Source organism: Pecten maximus, chromosome 2 (assembly GCF_902652985.1).
Source record: "Pecten maximus chromosome 2, xPecMax1.1, whole genome shotgun sequence".
Taxonomy (NCBI): Eukaryota; Metazoa; Mollusca; class Bivalvia; order Pectinida; family Pectinidae; genus Pecten; species Pecten maximus.
The window spans coordinates 23603740-23623039 of record NC_047016.1 but is presented as its reverse complement, the minus strand read 5'-3'; the positions used below and the strand labels follow the sequence as shown (position 1 = coordinate 23623039).

General features: G+C 39.4%; 2 protein-coding genes across 2 annotated transcripts in view; one reads left to right on the top strand and one right to left on the bottom strand.

Annotated features, from left to right (window-relative positions):
• The window catches only part of LOC117321560 (ADAMTS-like protein 2), a 153831-nt gene that overhangs the window by 78822 nt on the left and 55709 nt on the right, over positions 1-19300 (bottom strand). The window lies entirely within an intron of this gene.
• Positions 30-14484, top strand: LOC117321566 (octopamine receptor beta-2R-like). Its single transcript, XM_033876024.1, has 2 exons — positions 30-94; positions 12713-14484. The coding sequence occupies exon 2, from the start codon at positions 12713-12715 to the stop codon at positions 13769-13771; it is 1059 nt and encodes a 352-aa protein (XP_033731915.1). The 5' UTR covers positions 30-94; the 3' UTR covers positions 13772-14484.

The window sequence follows — 19300 nt, the reverse complement described above, 5'->3', positions numbered from 1 at the left end:
TAAGGGAAATTAAATTATGGGTACAGGGTCTGACCACTGACCAAGTTTAGTCTTATTTTGACTTGTAACCTGCCGTGGTGGAAATTTGACAAAGGTAAGCAACCATCATAAAACTTTCATCAATACTACAACTCATTACAGTCTGTGTAGACTTAAAGCGGAATATTTTACGTTCAACCATTAATCACTGTGTCCACTGTCTACACCAGAAATGGGTTCTAAGGAGAAGGACAGGAACACGGAGAGGTTTTACGAATGTTTGCAGTATGTATGTATTTACATCCATTGGAGCTATTGTCTGCTTCAAACAAACAATACCTCCGATCGTAAGACTCCCTTTATTGGACATTTCCTTAAGATGTGCGTATGGGTTCTGAAAATGTGCTGTCTGGCACCGCAATCACAGTCAGCGGCAGTTGACGAGGAATCTTGATTACATATTCCTAGTTAACGTTTCATGTTATTTGAATGTATAATGGTATATAAGTTTCTATTTATAGTTCTGTCTTCACTCCTTATTGGTACTACGAGATCCCGTGAGATGGGATGTCTTTGTTGTCATTATGAATTCCGAGTTTTTATCAAGACAATTGTCTTTGTTCGCTGCAGCCTCGAGCCGAGGTCGAGACTTACCGATATAGTCGGGTTTTCCTGTACAGCTTCGGGACTTTTCAAAGAAATAACATATTTCCCATCTTCATCTAATATGTATATATTTTAAGTTTAGTGAATGAGTTGTGAAATTCCTATACTTGATAGTCAGACATTTACAGATGTGTATATAATCTTCGTATATTTTATAGTCAGACATTAAGAGATCTGTGTATAATCTTCGTATATTTTATAGTCAGACATTAAGAGATCTATGTATAATCTTCGTATATTTTATTGTCAGACATTAAGAGATCTGTGTATAATCTTCGTATATTTTATAGTCAGACATGAAGAGATCTATGTATAATCTTCGTATATTTTATTGTCAGACATTAAGAGATCTATGTATAATCTTCGTATATTTTATAGTCAGACATTAAGAGATCTGTGTATAATCTTCCTATACTTTATAGTCAGACATTAAGAGATCTGTGTATAATCTTCCTATACTTTATAGTCAGACATTAAGAGATCTGTGTATAATCTTCGTATATTTTATAGTCAGACATTAAGAGATCTGTGTATAATCTTTCTATATTTTATAGACAGACATTAAGAGATTTGTATGACGTCATGCTTTATCTAACACTGAAAGACTATAGAGGGGAATCAGGTGCAAGATTGAACTGAAATTAAAAGAAGTCTGATTTTAGCCATCAAATCAATCTTGTTATATTTGTAACGATGAAATATAAAAGTAACTCATCACACATATACATTTTTGAATTTTCATTTAGAACACGATTTATCAGTATGTTTCAAAAATGGCGCTTTAAATTCAGGGAGAAACCACCGTATGCATGTCGTTATGTCACAATATCTACATATGACGACGTGGGTATCAATTTCAACACCAATGTTTCCCATACATTGTATGATGTATAGAGACTGGAGTACTGGTTCTGTTACACAGTGTATGATGTATAGAGACCGGAGTACTGGTTCTGTTACACATTGTATGATGTATAGAGACTGGAGTACTGGTTCTGTTACACATTGTATGATGTATAGAGACTGGAGTACTGGTTCTGTTACACATTGTATGATGTATAGAGACCGGAGTACTGGTTCTGTTACACATTGTATGATGTATAGAGACCGGAGTACTGGTTCTGTTACACATTGTATGATGTATAGAGACCGGAGTACTGGTTCCGTTACACATTGTATGATGTATAGAGACCGGGGTACTGGTTCTGTTACACATTGTATGATGTATAGAGACCGGGGTACTGGTTCTGTTACACATTGTATGATGTATAGCGACCGGAGTACTGGTTCTGTTACACATTGTATGATGTATAGAGACTGGAGTACTGGTTCTGTTACACATTGTATGATGTATAGAGACTGGAGTACTGGTTCTGTTACACATTGTATGATCTATAGAGACTGGAGTACTGGTTCTGTTACACATTGTATGATGTCTAGAGACCGGAGTACTGGTTCTGTTACACATTGTATGATGTATAAAGACTGGAGTACTGGTTCTGTTACACATTGTATGATGTATAGAGACTGGAGTCTCTATACATCATACAATGCGTAACAGAACCAGTACTCCAGTCTCTATACATCATACAATGTGTAACAGAACCAGTACTCCAGTCTCTACACATCATACAATGTGTAACAGAACCAGTACTCCAATCTCTATACATCATACAATGTGTAACAGAACCAGTACTCCGGTCTCTATACATCATACAATGTGTAACAGAACCAGTACTCCAGTCTCTATACATCATACAATGTGTAACAGAACCAGTACTCCAGTCTCTATACATCATACAATGTGTAACAGAACCAGTACTCCGGTCTCTATACATCATACAATGTGTAACAGAACCAATAGTTCGGTCTCTATACACATTGTATGATGTATAGAGACTGGAGTTCTGGTTCTGTTACACATTGTATTATGTAGAGAGACCGGAATACTGGTTCTGTTACACATTGTATGATGTATAGAGATTGGAGTACTGGTTCTGTTACACATTGTATGATGTATAGAGACTGGAGTACTGGTTCTGTTACACATTGTATGATGTATAGAGACTGGAGTACTGGTTCTGTTACACATTGTATGATGTATAGAGATTGGAGTACTGGTTCTGTTACACATTGTATGATGTATAGAGACTGGAGTACTGGTTCTGTTACACATTGTATGATGTATAGAGACTGGAGTACTGGTTCTGTTACACATTGTATGATGTATAGAGACTGGAGTACTGGTTCTGTTACACATTGTATGATGTATAGAGACCGGGGTACTGGTTCTGTTACACATTGTATGACGTAAAAAGATTGGAGTACAGGTTCCGTTACACATTGTATGATGTATAGAGACCGGGGTACTGGTTCTGTTACACATTGTATGATGTATAGAGACCGGGTGTACTGGTTCTGTTACACATTGTATGATGTATAGAGACTGGAGTACTGGTTCTGTTACACATTGTATGACGTATAGAGACTGGAGTACTGGTTCTGTTACACATTGTATGATGTATAGAGACTGGAGTACTGGTTCTGTTACACATTGTATGATGTATAGAGACTGGAGTACTGGTTCTGTTACACATTGTATGATGTATAGAGACTGGAGTACTGGTTCTGTTACACATTGTATGATGTATAGAGACTGGAGTACTGGTTCTGTTACACATTGTATGATGTATAGAGACTGGAGTACTGGTTCTGTTACACATTGTATGATGTATAGAGACCGGGGTACTGGTTCTGTTACACATTGTATGATGTATAGAGACTGGAGTACTGGTTCTGTTACACATTGTATGATGTATAGAGAGCGGAGTACTGGTTCTGTTACACATTGTATGATGTATAGAGACTGGAGTACTGGTTCCGTTACACATTGTATGACGTATAGAGACCGGGGTACTGGTTCTGTTACAAATTGTATGATGTATAGAGACTGGAGTCCTGGTTCTGTTACACATTGTATGATGTATAGAGACTGGAGTACTGGTTCTGTTACACATTGTATGATGTATAGAGACCGAAGTACTGGTTCTGTTACACATTGTATGATGTATAGAGACTGGAGTACTGGTTCTGTTACACATTGTATGATGTATAGAGACCCGAGTACTGGTTATGTTACACATTGTATGATGTATAGAGACCGGAGTACTGGTTCTGTTACACATTGTATGATGTGTAGAGACCGGAGTACTGGTTATGTTACACATTTTATGATGTATAGAGACCGGAGTACAGGTTCTGTTACACATTGTATGATGTATAAAGACTGGAGTACTGGTTCTGTTACACATTTTATGATGTATAGAGATTGGAGTACTGGTTCTGTTTTACATTGTATGATGTATAGAGACTGGAGTACTGGTTATGTTACACATTGTATGATGTATAGAGACCGGAGTACAGGTTCTGTTACACATTGTATGATGTATAGAGACTGGAGTACTGGTTCTGTTACACATTGTATGATGTATAGAGACCGGACTATTGGTTCTGTTACACATTGTATGATGTATAGAGACTGGAGTACTGGTTCTGTTACACATTGTATGATGTATAGAGACCGGAGTACTGGTTCTGTTACACATTGTATGATGTATAGAGACTGGAGTACTGGTTCTGTTACACATTGTATGACGTATAGAGACCGGAGTACTGGTTCTGTTACACATTGTATGATGTATAGAGACCGGAGTACTGGTTCTGTTACACATTGTATGATGTATAGAGACTGGAGTACTGGTTCTGTTACACATTGTATGATGTATAGAGACCGGAGTACTGGTTCTGTTACACATTGTATGATGTATAGAGACCGGAGAACTGGTTCTGTTACACATTGTATGATGTGTAAAGACTGGAGTACTGGTTCTGTTACACATTGTATGATGTATAGAGACTGGAGTACTGGTTCTGTTACACATTGTATGATGTATAGAGACCGGAGTACTGGTTCTGTTACACATTGTATGATGTATAGAGACTGGAGTACTGGTTCTGTTACACATTGTATGATGTATAGAGACTGGAGTACTGGTTCTGTTACACATTGTATGATGTATAGAGACCGGAGTACTGGTTATGTTACACATTGTATGATGTATAGAGACTGGAGTACTGGTTCTGTTACACATTGTATGATTTATAGAGACTGGAGTACTGGTTCTGTTACACATTGTATGATGTATAGAGACTGGAGTACTGGTTATGTTACACATTGTATGATGTATAGAGACTGGAGTACTGGTTCTGTTACACATTGTATGATGTATAGATACCGGAGTACTGGTTCCGTTACACATTGTATGATGTATAGAGACTTGGAGTACTGGTTCTGTTACACATTGTATGATGTATAGAGACCGGAGTACTGGTTCTGTTACACATTGTATGATGTATAGAGACCGGAGTACTGGTTCTGTTACACATTGTATGATGTATAGAGACTGGAGTACTGGTTCTGTTACACATTGTATGATGTATAGAGACTGGAGTACTGGTTATGTTACACATTGTATGATGTATAGAGACCGGAGTACTGGTTCTGTTACACATTGTATGATGTATAGAGACTGGAGTACTGGTTATGTTACACATTGTATGATGTATAGAGACCGGAGTACTGGTTCTGTTACACATTGTATGATGTATAGAGACTGGAGTACTGGTTCTGTTACACATTGTATGATGTATAGAGACCGGAGTACTGGTTCTGTTACACATTGTATGATGTATAGAGACTGGAGTACTGGTTCTGTTACACATTGTATGATGTATAGAGACTGGAGTACTGGTTCTGTTACACATTGTATGATGTATAGAGACTGGAGTACTGGTTCTGTTACACATTGTATGATGTATAGAGACCGAGTACTGGTTATGTTACACATTGTATGATGTATAGAGATTGGAGTACTGGTTCTGTTACACATTGTATGATGTATAGATACCGGAGTACTGGTTCTGTTACACATTGTATGATGTATAGAGACTGGAGTACTGGTTCTGTTACACATTGTATGATGTATAGAGACTGGAGTACTGGTTCTGTTACACATTGTATGATGTATAGAGACTGAAGTACTGGTCCTGTTACACATTGTATGATGTATAGAGACTGGAGTACTGGTTATGTTACACACTGTATGATGTATAAAGACTGGAGTACTGGTTCTGTTACACATTGTATGACGTAAAAAGATTGGAGTACAGGTTCCGTTACACATTGTATGATGTATAGAGACCGGGGTACTGGTTCTGTTACACATTGTATGATGTATAGAGACTGGAGTACTGGTTCTGTTACACATTGTATGATGTATAGAGATTGGAGTACTGGTTCTGTTACACATTGTATGACGTATAGAGACCGGGGTACTGGTTCTGTTACACATTGTATGATGTATAGAGACTGGAGTACTGGTTCTGTTACACATTGTATGATGTATAGAGACTGGAGTACTGGTTCTGTTACACATTGTATGATGTATAGAGACTGGAGTACTGGTTCTGTTACACATTGTATGATGTATAGAGACCGTCAGTACTGGTTCTGTTACACATTGTATGACGTATAAGAGATTGGAGTACAGGTTCCTGTTACACATTGTATGATGTATAGAGACCGGGAGTACTGGTTCTGTTACCCATTGTATGATGTATAGAGACTGGAGTACTGGTTCTGTTACACATTGTATGACGTAAGAGACCGGAGTACTGGTTCTGTTACACATTGTATGATGTATAGAGACTGGAAGTACTGGTCTGTTACACATTGTATGATGTATAGGAGACTGGAGTACTGGTTATGTTACACACTGTATGATGTATAAAGACTGGAGTACTGGTTCTGTTACACATTGTATGATGTATAGAGACTGGAGTACTGGTTCTGTTACACATTGTATGATGTATAGAGACTGGAGTACTGGTTCTGTTACACATTGTATGATGTATAGAGACTGGAGTACTGGTTCTGTTACACATTGTATGATGTATAGAGACCGGGGTACTGGTTCTGTTACACATTGTATGACGTAAAAAGATTGGAGTACAGGTTCCGTTACACATTGTATGATGTATAGAGACCGGGAGTACTGGTTCTGTTACACATTGTATGATGTATAGAGACCGGGAGTACTGGTTCTGTTACACATTGTATGATGTATAGAGACTGGAGTACTGGTTCCGTTACACATTGTATGACGTATAGAGACCGGGAGTACTGGTTCTGTTACACATTGTATGATGTATAGAGACTGGAGTACTGGTTCTGTTACACATTGTATGATGTATAGAGACTGGAGTACTGGTTCTGTTACACATTGTATGATGTATAGAGACTGGAGTACTGGTTCTGTTACACATTGTATGATGTATAGAGACCGGGAGTACTGGTTCTGTTACACATTGTATGACTGTATAAAGACTGGAGTACATGGTTCTGTTACACATTGTATGATGTATAGAGACCGGGGTACTGGTTCTGTTACACATTGTATGATGTATAGAGACCGGGGTACTGGTTCTGTTACACATTGTATGACGTATAGAGACCGGAGTACTGGTTCTGTTACACATTGTATGATGTATAGAGACCGGAGTACTGGTTCTGTTACACATTGTATGATGTATAGAGACTGGAGTACTGGTTCTGTTACACATTGTATGATGTATAGAGACCGGAGTACTGGTTCTGTTACACATTGTATGATGTATAGAGACCGGAGAACTGGTTCTGTTACACATTGTATGATGTGTAAAGACTGGAGTACTGGTTCTGTTACACATTGTATGATGTATAGAGACTGGAGTACTGGTTCTGTTACACATTGTATGATGTATAGAGACCGGAGTACTGGTTCTGTTACACATTGTATGATGTATAGAGACTGGAGTACAGGTTCTGTTACACATTGTATGATGTATAGAGACTGGAGTACTGGTTCTGTTACACATTGTATGATGTATAGAGACCGGAGTACTGGTTATGTTACACATTGTATGATGTATAGAGACTGGAGTACTGGTTCTGTTACACATTGTATGATTTATAGAGACTGGAGTACTGGTTCTGTTACACATTGTATGATGTATAGAGACTGGAGTACTGGTTATGTTACACATTGTATGATGTATAGAGACTGGAGTACTGGTTCTGTTACACATTGTATGATGTATAGATACCGGAGTACTGGTTCCGTTACACATTGTATGATGTATAGAGATTGGAGTACTGGTTCTGTTACACATTGTATGATGTATAGAGACCGGAGTACTGGTTCTGTTACACATTGTATGATGTATAGAGACCGGAGTACTGGTTCTGTTACACAGTGTATGATGTATAGAGACTGGAGTACTGGTTCTGTTACACATTGTATGATGTAAAGAGACTGGAGTACTGGTTATGTTACACATTTTATGATGTATAGAGACCGGAGTACTGGTTCTGTTACACATTGTATGATGTATAGAGACTGGAGTACTGGTTATGTTACACATTGTATGATGTATAGAGACCGGAGTACTGGTTCTGTTACACATTGTATGATGTATGGAGATTGGAGTACTGGTTCTGTTACACATTGTATGATGTATAGAGACCGCAGTACTGGTTCTGTTACACATTGTATGATGTATAGAGACTGGAGTACTGGTTATGTTACACATTGTATGATGTGTAGAGACTGGAGTACTGGTTCTGTTACACATTGTATGATGTATAGAGACTGGAGTACTGGTTCTGTTACGCATTGTATGATGTATAGAGACCCGAGTACTGGTTATGTTACACATTGTATGATGTATAGAGATTGGAGTACTGGTTCTGTTACACATTGTATGATGTATAGATACCGGAGTACTGGTTCTGTTACACATTGTATGATGTATAGAGACTGGAGTACTGGTTCTGTTACACATTGTATGATGTATAGAGACTGGAGTACTGGTTCTGTTACACATTGTATGATGTATAGAGACTGGAGTACTGGTTCTGTTACACATTGTATGATGTATAGAGACTGGAGTACTGGTTATGTTACACATTGTATGATGTATAGAGACTGGAGTACTGGTTCTGTTACACATTGTATGACGTATAGAGACTGGAGTACTGGTTCTGTTACACATTGTATGATGTATAGAGACCGGAGTACTGGTTCTGTTACACATTGTATGATGTATAGAGACCGGAGTACTGGTTCTGTTACACATTGTATGATGTATAGAGACTGGAGTACTGGTTCTGTTACACATTGTATGACGTATAGAGACCGGGGTACTGGTTCTGTTACACATTGTATGATGTATAGAGACTGGAGTACTGGTTCTGTTACACATTGTATGATGTATAGAGACTGGAGTACTGGTTCTGTTACACATTGTATGATGTATAGAGACTGGAGTACTGGTTCTGTTACACATTGTATGATGTATAGAGACCGGGGTACTGGTTCTGTTACACATTGTATGACGTATAAAGATTGGAGTACAGGTTCCGTTACACATTGTATGATGTATAGAGACCGGGGTACTGGTTCTGTTACCCATTGTATGATGTATAGAGACTGGAGTACTGGTTCTGTTACACATTGTATGACGTAAAGAGACCGGAGTACTGGTTCTGTTACACATTGTATGATGTATAGAGACTGAAGTACTGGTCCTGTTACACATTGTATGATGTATGGAGACTGGAGTACTGGTTATGTTACACACTGTATGATGTATAAAGACTGGAGTACTGGTTCTGTTACACATTGTATGATGTATAGAGACTGGAGTACTGGTTCTGTTACACATTGTATGATGTATAGAGACTGGAGTACTGGTTCTGTTACACATTGTATGATGTATAGAGACTGGAGTACTGGTTCTGTTACACATTGTATGATGTATAGAGACCGGGGTACTGGTTCTGTTACACATTGTATGACGTAAAAAGATTGGAGTACAGGTTCCGTTACACATTGTATGATGTATAGAGACCGGGGTACTGGTTCTGTTACACATTGTATGATGTATAGAGACCGGGGTACTGGTTCTGTTACACATTGTATGATGTATAGAGACTGGAGTACTGGTTCCGTTACACATTGTATGACGTATAGAGACCGGGGTACTGGTTCTGTTACACATTGTATGATGTATAGAGACTGGAGTACTGGTTCTGTTACACATTGTATGATGTATAGAGACTGGAGTACTGGTTCTGTTACACATTGTATGATGTATAGAGACTGGAGTACTGGTTCTGTTACACATTGTATGATGTATAGAGACCGGGGTACTGGTTCTGTTACACATTGTATGACGTAAAAGATTGGAGTACAGGTTCCGTTACACATTGTATGATGTATAGAGACCGGGGTACTGGTTCTGTTACACATTGTATGATGTATAGAGACCGGGGTACTGGTTCTGTTACACATTGTATGATGTATAGAGACTGGAGTACTGGTTCCGTTACACATTGTATGACGTATAGAGACCGGGGTACTGGTTCTGTTACACATTGTATGATGTATAGAGACTGGAGTACTGGTTCTGTTACACATTGTATGATGTATAGAGACTGAAGTACTGGTCCTGTTACACATTGTATGATGTATGGAGACTGGAGTACTGGTTATGTTACACACTGTATGATGTATAAAGACTGGAGTACTGGTTCTGTTACACATTGTATGATGTATAGAGATTGGAGTACTGGTTCTGTTTTACATTGTATGATGTATAGAGACTGAAGTACTGGTCCTGTTACACATTGTATGATGTATGGAGACTGGAGTACTGGTTATGTTACACACTGTATGATGTATAAAGACTGGAGTACTGGTTCTGTTACACATTGTATGATGTATAGAGATTGGAGTACTGGTTCTGTTTTACATTGTATGATGTATAGAGACCCGAGTACTGGTTATGTTACACATTGTATGATGTATAGAGACTGGAGTACTGGTTCTGTTACACATTGTATGATGTATAGAGACTGGAGTACTGGTTCTGTTACGCATTGTATGATGTATAGAGACCCGAGTACTGGTTATGTTACACATTGTATGATGTATAGAGACTGGAGTACTGGTTCTGTTACACATTGTATGATGTGTAGAGACTGGAGTACTGGTTCTGTTACACATTGTATGATGTGTAGAGACTGGAGTACTGGTTATGTTACACATTGTATTATGTATAGAGAGAGGAGTACTGGTTCTGTTACACATTGTATGATGTATCGAGACCGGAGTACTGGTTATGTTACCCATTGTATGATGTATAGAGACCGGAGTACTGGTTCTGTTACACATTGTATGATGTATAGAGACTGGAGTACTGGTTATGTTACCCATTGTATGATGTATAGAGACCGGAGTACTGGTTCTGTTACACATTGTATGATGTATAGAGACTGGAGTACTGGTTCTGTTACACATTGTATGATGTATAGAGACTGGAGTACTGGTTCTGTTACACATTGTATGATGTATAGAGACTGTAGTACTGGTTATGTTACACATTGTATGATGTATAGATACCGGAGTACTGGTTCTGTTACACATTGTATGATGTATAGGAGACCGGAGTACTGGTTCTGTTACACATTGTATGATGTATAGAGACTGGAGTACTGGTTCTGTTACACATTGTATGATGTATAGAGACCGGAGTACTGGTTCTACTGATAAATGTTACACATTGAATGATGTCTACGGCTTTTTCCTTGGTACGACGAATAGTTTATATTTAGTTCTGTTCGTCTGAAGGGCTGAGGGGTTAAGTTGTTATTAAGTTATCTGCGGTGTTGTGGTAAAATGATTGACGCTGATCGTTGAAGACATTAACACGTCTGTGCAAGTGCAAAAATGCGTGCTCATTTCTGTTAGTTTCGCCAAAATCTAAAACCTTTTTTACTAGCATGCATGTAAGAGTTCATCCTCTCTGACGGAAAAGATAACTTTATTTAACTGAAGCATCATGTTACGTGAATTAACGTCGTTTAACTGTCTCGTACCAGACGCAATGTGTCACGTGACAAATCGGTGACACGCCCTGTGACGTCGCCTCACCTCACTCCAGACAAACAATATCACCTTTATAAGGTTGTTGTGCTACAGGCAGCCTTGAGAAAATTCTATTTTCAAATAAGGTGATGATTTTCACACAGTAAGAGCAAAATCGATTAAGTGATTTTAAAGTTCAGTAGACCCTCTGTTGACGGAGGGTCTGCCGGTAATTTATCTAACACAAACGTCCTTGAAATTGTTGATCAGAAAGGCAATAGCCATTCCTCCTCCGCATTTTGAAAGCCCACACAATCATTATTAATTCAGTAGACGTAAAAGCAAAGCTCTTTAAGTGTTTATGATCGTTCTGACGAGATATTGAGAAAGATGCATTACGGTAAGGTGTCTATCACATTTTACTGTTATTATGAAACAGTTTAATTGTAAGCAATATTTTTCAACAATGACTCGTCAACACAATATCTTTTCAGTACACCCACTTTATAATATAAAGCGTGTTAGGTGGCGAATACTAATAACTGGTCTGATACTGTTTCTACATGTCCCTGTACTTTGTGTATATGACGTCATTCTCACTATGACATGTCCCTGTAATCTGTGTTTATGATATCATCCTCACCACGACATGTCCCTGTAGTCTGTGTATATGACGTCATCCTCACCACGACATGTCCCTGTAGTCTGTGTATATGATATCATCCTCACCACGACATGTCCCTGTAGTCTGTGTATATGATGTCATCCTCACCACGACATGTCCCTGTAGTCTGTGTATATGATATCCTCACCACGAAATGTCCCTGTAGTCTGTGCATATGATGTAAATGGTAGCTGTATTTTATTTTACACTGTTAATAGTAGCTGTATTTTATTTTACGCTGTAAATGGCAGCAGTATTTTATTTGACACTGTAAATGGTAGCTGTATTTTATTTCACAATGTAAATGGTAGCTGTATTTTATTTCAGACTGTAAATGGTATATGTACTTCTGTATATTAGTATTTTAATTTTTTAGATGACGACTACCTGGCCCAATACAACCATAGGCAACACATCCGCGACGACTACCAGTTACCATGGTAACAATGCTGAATCTGCCCGTATCGCCTCTCTTCACGCGAAGTACATTACGATTTCCGTTTCCGGTATCTTTTCAAATGTCATTCTCGTACTTCTTATTTTCCTGTCGAAGACACTTCGGACCACACCGTTATTCTGGAACATCCTGAACCTGTGTGTGTACGACAGTGTTACGGTGATGTTTGTTATTCCATTCGGCCTGGACTACGAGCTGGACTGGTCGTGGAGTTACGATGAGTGGACATGTAAGATGTGGTATGCCGCCGATTTCTGGCACATGTTGATGGCTGGAACTGTGATTTTCTGTATTTGTATAGACAGGATTGTTGCCGTTCTTCAAACATTTATTTCGATAAAAGTAAAACTACTACGATTTATTTCTATATTCCTTGTGACACTGCCGTGGGTTTTCCTTGTGGCTGTGTGTATCCCCTTGCTGGTAGTGTTTGAACATCCCGAAAGTAAGCTGCCTTCAACAATGTGTTTTTTCCAGTTCCATGATAGACACATGATGACAGTAGCATTTATATCTTTGGCATTACCAAATATCCTCTTGATTATCGCATGTAATCTCATGTTATTCGTGTACGTCCTAAGGGGAGGTAACTGGAACAAGATATCATCGAACCGCGAAGACACAGAAGAAATTCGTCTTAAGATGTCAATCACCGCCGTTTGGGTAGTTGTTGCCGTAAGCTTGCTGTGTTGGTTACCGGTCACATTCCTTGCATTCTTCAGTGTATTATTCCGGTCAAAATGCAAGGGTTTCACGTGGGATGATTTTACGGATGTGTATCTCTTACAGGTGATGACCTCCTCAATCACGCCATTTCTGTGGATCATCCTGCCGGAAGTACGTCACGAGTTGGCGGTATGGCGCCGTTTTATATCAGGAGTTCTGCGTTTTAGAAATAAACCTAACGACAGTCTTGTTCCTTCGTATCAAACAGAGACAGATGACAATGAAACAGAAATTCAGGATAACACAATCTAGTTCAAAACATAATAGAAAAACCAAAACAATATTGTATCTTTGACATCTTACCACATCTCAAACTTTGGCCATTCCATATTTTTCAAAGCAATCAACAGTTTATTCAATTAGTAATGCGACATGAATATATAAGGAAAGCTTTACATAAATCCTCTACTTTAAGTTATTAGTTGTATAATTTGTTCAAATATTATATTGTACATATATTTAATCATAAGGGAGCTGATGAGGAGTAGCCTCCTATCGACATGTCGGATGCTGATTCGAAACACAGAAACAGGTTCTGATCATTTGTAATAATGTCGCATAAGAGAACAGCGTAATTTCAATGACATGCTATAAATATTTCCCTCGCCTACGGCATCTACAAATGTACATGTCTCAGCGGGTCCGATACACGGTATTCATGTTGGGTGTCGCCGATGAACGCTTGATGTCGCCGATGAACGCTTGGTGTCGCCGATGAACGCGTGGTGTGGACGATGAACGCGTGGTGTCGCCGATGAACGCTTGGTGTGGACGATGAACGTCGCCGATGAACGCTTGGTGTCGCTGATGAACGCGTGGTGTCGCCGATGAACGCTTGGTGTCGCCGATGAACGCTTGGTGTCGCCGATGAACAATTGGTCTTTTTTTCAAATGTCTTAGTTGTATTCTTCACTTTATAATTATTTTTCCATTTATAAGTATTTTGAATAAGAGTTAGGCCACCGTTTACGCCTCGGTCATTTTCAGCAACTATGTGTACGTCGTCATCATTTCAGGCGTACAAATTCATGATATACGAACAAATGATAACGAGGGAATATTCCACCCCGTACCGACCGTTAAAACATAAAAACGAGTGATATCTCACCCAGAACCAACCGCTAACACATAACCACCGCCAACATTTACATACGGAGGAGAGCTCACCCCGTACCCGCCGTCAACATATACATGTATAAACGAGGGATATCTAACCCTGTACCCGCCGCTAAGTATACTCATCCCGTACCCACCGCCAAGAATAAGCGACAGATATCTCATCCCGTACCCACCGCCAGGAATAAGCGACAGATATCTCATCCCGTACCCACCGCCAGGAATTAGCGAAAGATATCTCATCCCGTACCCACCGCCAGGAATAAGCGACAGATATCTCATCCCGTACCCACCGCCAGGAATTAGCGAAAGATATCTCATCCCGTACCCACCGCCAAGAATAAGCGACAGATATCTCATCCCGTACCCACCGCCAGGAATAAGCGACAGATATCTCATCCCGTACCCACCGCCAGGAATAAGCGACAGATATCTCATCCCGTACCCACCGCCAGGAATTAGCGAAAGATATCTCATCCCGTACCCACCGCCAAGAATAAGCGAAAGATATCTCATTCCGTACCCACCGCCGAGAATAAGCGAGTGATTACTCATCCCGTACCCACCGCCAGGAATAAGCGAGAGATATCTCATCCCGTACCCACCGCCAGGAATTAGCGAGATATATCTCATCCCGTTCCCACTGCCAAGAATAAGCGGGAGATAACTCATCCCGTACCCACCGCCAAGAATAAGCGAGTGATTACTCATCCCGTACCTACCGCCAGGAATAAGCGACAGATATCTCATCCCGTACCCACCGCCAGGAATTAGCGAAAGATATCTCATCCCGTACCCACCGCCAGGAATTAGCGAGATATATCTCATCCCGTTCCCACTGCCAAGAATAAGCGGGAGATAACTCATCCCGTACCCACCGCCAAGAATAAACGACAGATATCTCATTCCGTACCCACCGCCAGGAATAAGCGAAAGACATCTCATCCCGTACCCACCGCCAAGAATTAGCGAGATATATCTCATCCCGTTCCCACCGCCAAGAATAAACGACAGATATCGCATTCCGTACCCACCGCCAGGAATAAGCGAAAGATATCTCATTCCGTACCCACCGCCAAGAATAAGCGAGATAACTCATCCCGTACCCACCGCCAAGAATAAACAAAATATATATCATCCCGTTCCCACCGCCAAGAATAAGCGGGAGATAACTCATCCCGTACCCACCGCCAAGAATAAGCGAAAGATATCTCATTCCGTACCCACTGCCAAGAAGGAACGAGAGATATCTCATTCCGTACCCACCGCCAAGAATAAGCGAGATAACTCATCCCGTACCCACCGCCAAGAATAAGCGAAATATATCTCATTCCGTACCCACCGCCAAGAATAAACGAGATATTTCTCATTCCGTACCCACCGCCAGGAATAAGCGGGAGATACCTCATCCCGTACCCACCGCGTAGAATAAACGACAGATATATCATCCCACTCCCACCGCCAAGAATAAGCAAGAGATATCGTATCCCGTACCCACCACCAAGAATAAGCGGCAGATATCTCATTCCGTACCCACCACCAAGAAGAAACGAGAGATATATCATCCAATACCCACCTCCGAGAATAAGCAATATTTATCTTATCCCGTACCTACTACCAAGAATAAGCGAGATACCTCATCCCGTACCCACCGTCAAGAATAAGTGAGATATCTTATCCCTTACCTACCGCCAAAAATAAGCAAGATATATATTTCTATCATCCCTACCGGTATCATACTGGTCTGTCCAGGTAAATACACCCATGCTTGATGTGTGTGTATTACCTCGCTTTCGGTGTAAGATTGCCACGCGCGCGCAATGATACAAAAGTAGGTCACCGAACCGAAAGTAGATCTATCATGATTTAAACATTTCAACAATACATTGAATTAAGATATGTAATCAGATAATAATTTTTTATTATTTATGATATAAATTATGTAAAAAAACACGTTCTTTTATTGTTTTTTATTAATAAAACATGGAACTATATTTTCACGCGAAAGGACACACTAGCTTGGCCGACACCAAGTGATTTGAAACAACGTTAGACTGTGGAAATGAATGGTTTCCTTCGTTTTTAGAACACCAAACGTCGTTTGCATATATGGGGTATGGTAAATCTATTGGCGCTGTTCTTTTTTTTTATTATATGCAGTAGGAAAAAAGTTTGGATTGAGAAAAAATGGCGTCTATCTGAGAAAGCTATCGACAGATAGTGCCTATTTTTGCATATTTTAGGTTGGGGAATGAGAGAAAAATACTCAATCATATGTGGTTCATGTAGGATTGGGATATTTCACCCTCTGGGTCACAAAATGTGGTAAAACCACATTTTGTGACCCCTCGGGTGGAATATCCCTATCCTACATGACCACATATGATAGAGTCTTATAATCCCGTACCCACCGCCAATTATATACGTGAGATATATATCCCGTACCCACCGCCAATTATATACGTGAGATATATATCCCGTACCCACCGCCAATTATATACGTGAGATATATATCCCGTACCCACCGCCAAGAATTAGCGAGGGATATATCATCCCGCAAGCACCGCCAAGTACAAAAGACTGATATCTTAACCAGAAACGTGTTATCTCGAGCTCGTTATACACTCTACAAGAATTCGGGACCACCGAAGTACAGGTAAGGTAACAATATCACCTAACTAGCAGGAAGGGCATTATGAGAACTATGCAAATTCTTTATATTGTATATAAATGAATTGAGTAACGTTGTTGGAAAAAATAAGAAAAGGAAGACTTAATTTCATGCAAATATGCAGCAAAAATGTTACAAATGCACGGCACAAAAAGACCCTAAAAATGTTCGTTTTTATTTATTTGAGCATTCCATTAGCATCTTGTATCTATGAGCCATCTGGCGGTCTCACCTACCGGTGAATACATGAAACTGACACTTGAAATCAACTAGTGCATACTTCGGAATGTTCCATCGAGTAATGTTATCTCTCTGTTGTGCTATCTGGTTTGTGCATTTTGTAGTTCATTCATGTACGTGTATACTGAACGATGCAATGTCATCCAGGTGTAAAACAAGGTCTAACAGCGTCTCCCGAATGGAAATTCAGCACAAGCATGCCATCGACAACACCAGAAACAATTTGGGTGACATACATATTTCGTGTGGCCCTAACGGGCGACATTCTATTTATCTGACACCCAAATTGTATTCATATCGACTGTATACTACCATTTGGTAACAGTTCAATGCTTATATTTACATTCATAAATATTTTCCATTTACTGTAGGTTATGACGCGTTTAAATTTGCCGCTTACCCTATCACTGACGTCATCAAGTTAAAATACCTGAACAGCCGAAATTTCCAGAAGGAATAATATAGTCCCTGATGACGTTATTAATAGCAAGCACATAAGATCGTTTTTGTACAAATTTGGCTTTATTTTTTATTTCATATACATTTGTAGGTATTGTCAAATTGTTCATAATTGCATAATTTCTTATTGTTTAAAATCGAAACCGTTTTTTTCTGCGCAATGATAAACACTTAACATTTAGAAGTGATGCGGCGTTGAACGGGCATTGCCCAGGACAGACTCGATTCCACGAAAACATGTTTCTATCGACTGGATTTACGTTATTTTAAGAAGAATACCAGCTCTTAAATTATAATTGAAAATCGTCTTGGCAGTAGGGGAAAACGATTCCAAGGATATTTCGTTCAAAACAGATTCCAGTCTAACCGGTCAACTCAGTGTCGCTAACTTACCAGACGATTTCCAACTTCACAGAGGCTCGATTTTGTAAGGTAGGCCTTTGACATCAGTGAATAACCACAAAACTAAAATCAAGTAGGCCTACACATACACAACTGGAAACCATGTCGATACTCCCGATATTTATACAAGATTTTTTTTATAAATACTTTACTTTTATTGTTGTCGTGTCTTGCATTTCTGAAAATTCGGAACGAGCCCCTGTGAGTGTGACGACATTGACAATTTGATCATATTTCGTATAGATCAGGAATGGCACTTATAGTAATTTCGTGTTGACTACATTTTTCTAATTATAAAATAATACTTTCATAACTTGTGACGTTGCTTTATTTTTCGTTGTGGCTTCTGTAAATAAATGCTAGCATTCCAAAGCTCTCTAGACCGAAAGTAACTGGCGGCCATTGTTTAACGTACAACACCTGGAGCTGTATTCCTACACTGACCGAATCACTGTAAATTGTAGTATACAGTCTCATGAATACAATTTGGTTTACTAACGACATATAGACAAATGCAACACAGAATGTAAATATAATTATATATTTGTATATATATATATATACATAATTACAGTTTTATGGTCATTATCATAAAAAAGTCGACCTATTGTCAACCATGAATAATTCGAAGTCCCGCTGTATCGAAGTTTTTCTGCAAGTCCCTTGAACTCCGAAACATCGAAGTTTGACTGTATGTTACTGAGACATCGATCACGTGACTGTCCTCTACAAGCCATCTCAATACTTAAGAATTAGTCCATATCACCCAATCAACTTTTCTATTGTGTTGCTAGCCATCAGTACCTGTTTCATTTTCAAATTGTTTAACGGAACATCGATAGTTAAAGGTCTGGGTTCAATAGTCGTCTATAAGAGAACGCAGTAGCAGGGAT

Excerpts from the sequence above, each read along its gene's own strand:
- LOC117321566 (XM_033876024.1), top strand. The coding sequence starts at position 12,713 with ATGACGACTACCTGGCCCAATACAACCATAGGCAACACATCCGCGACG.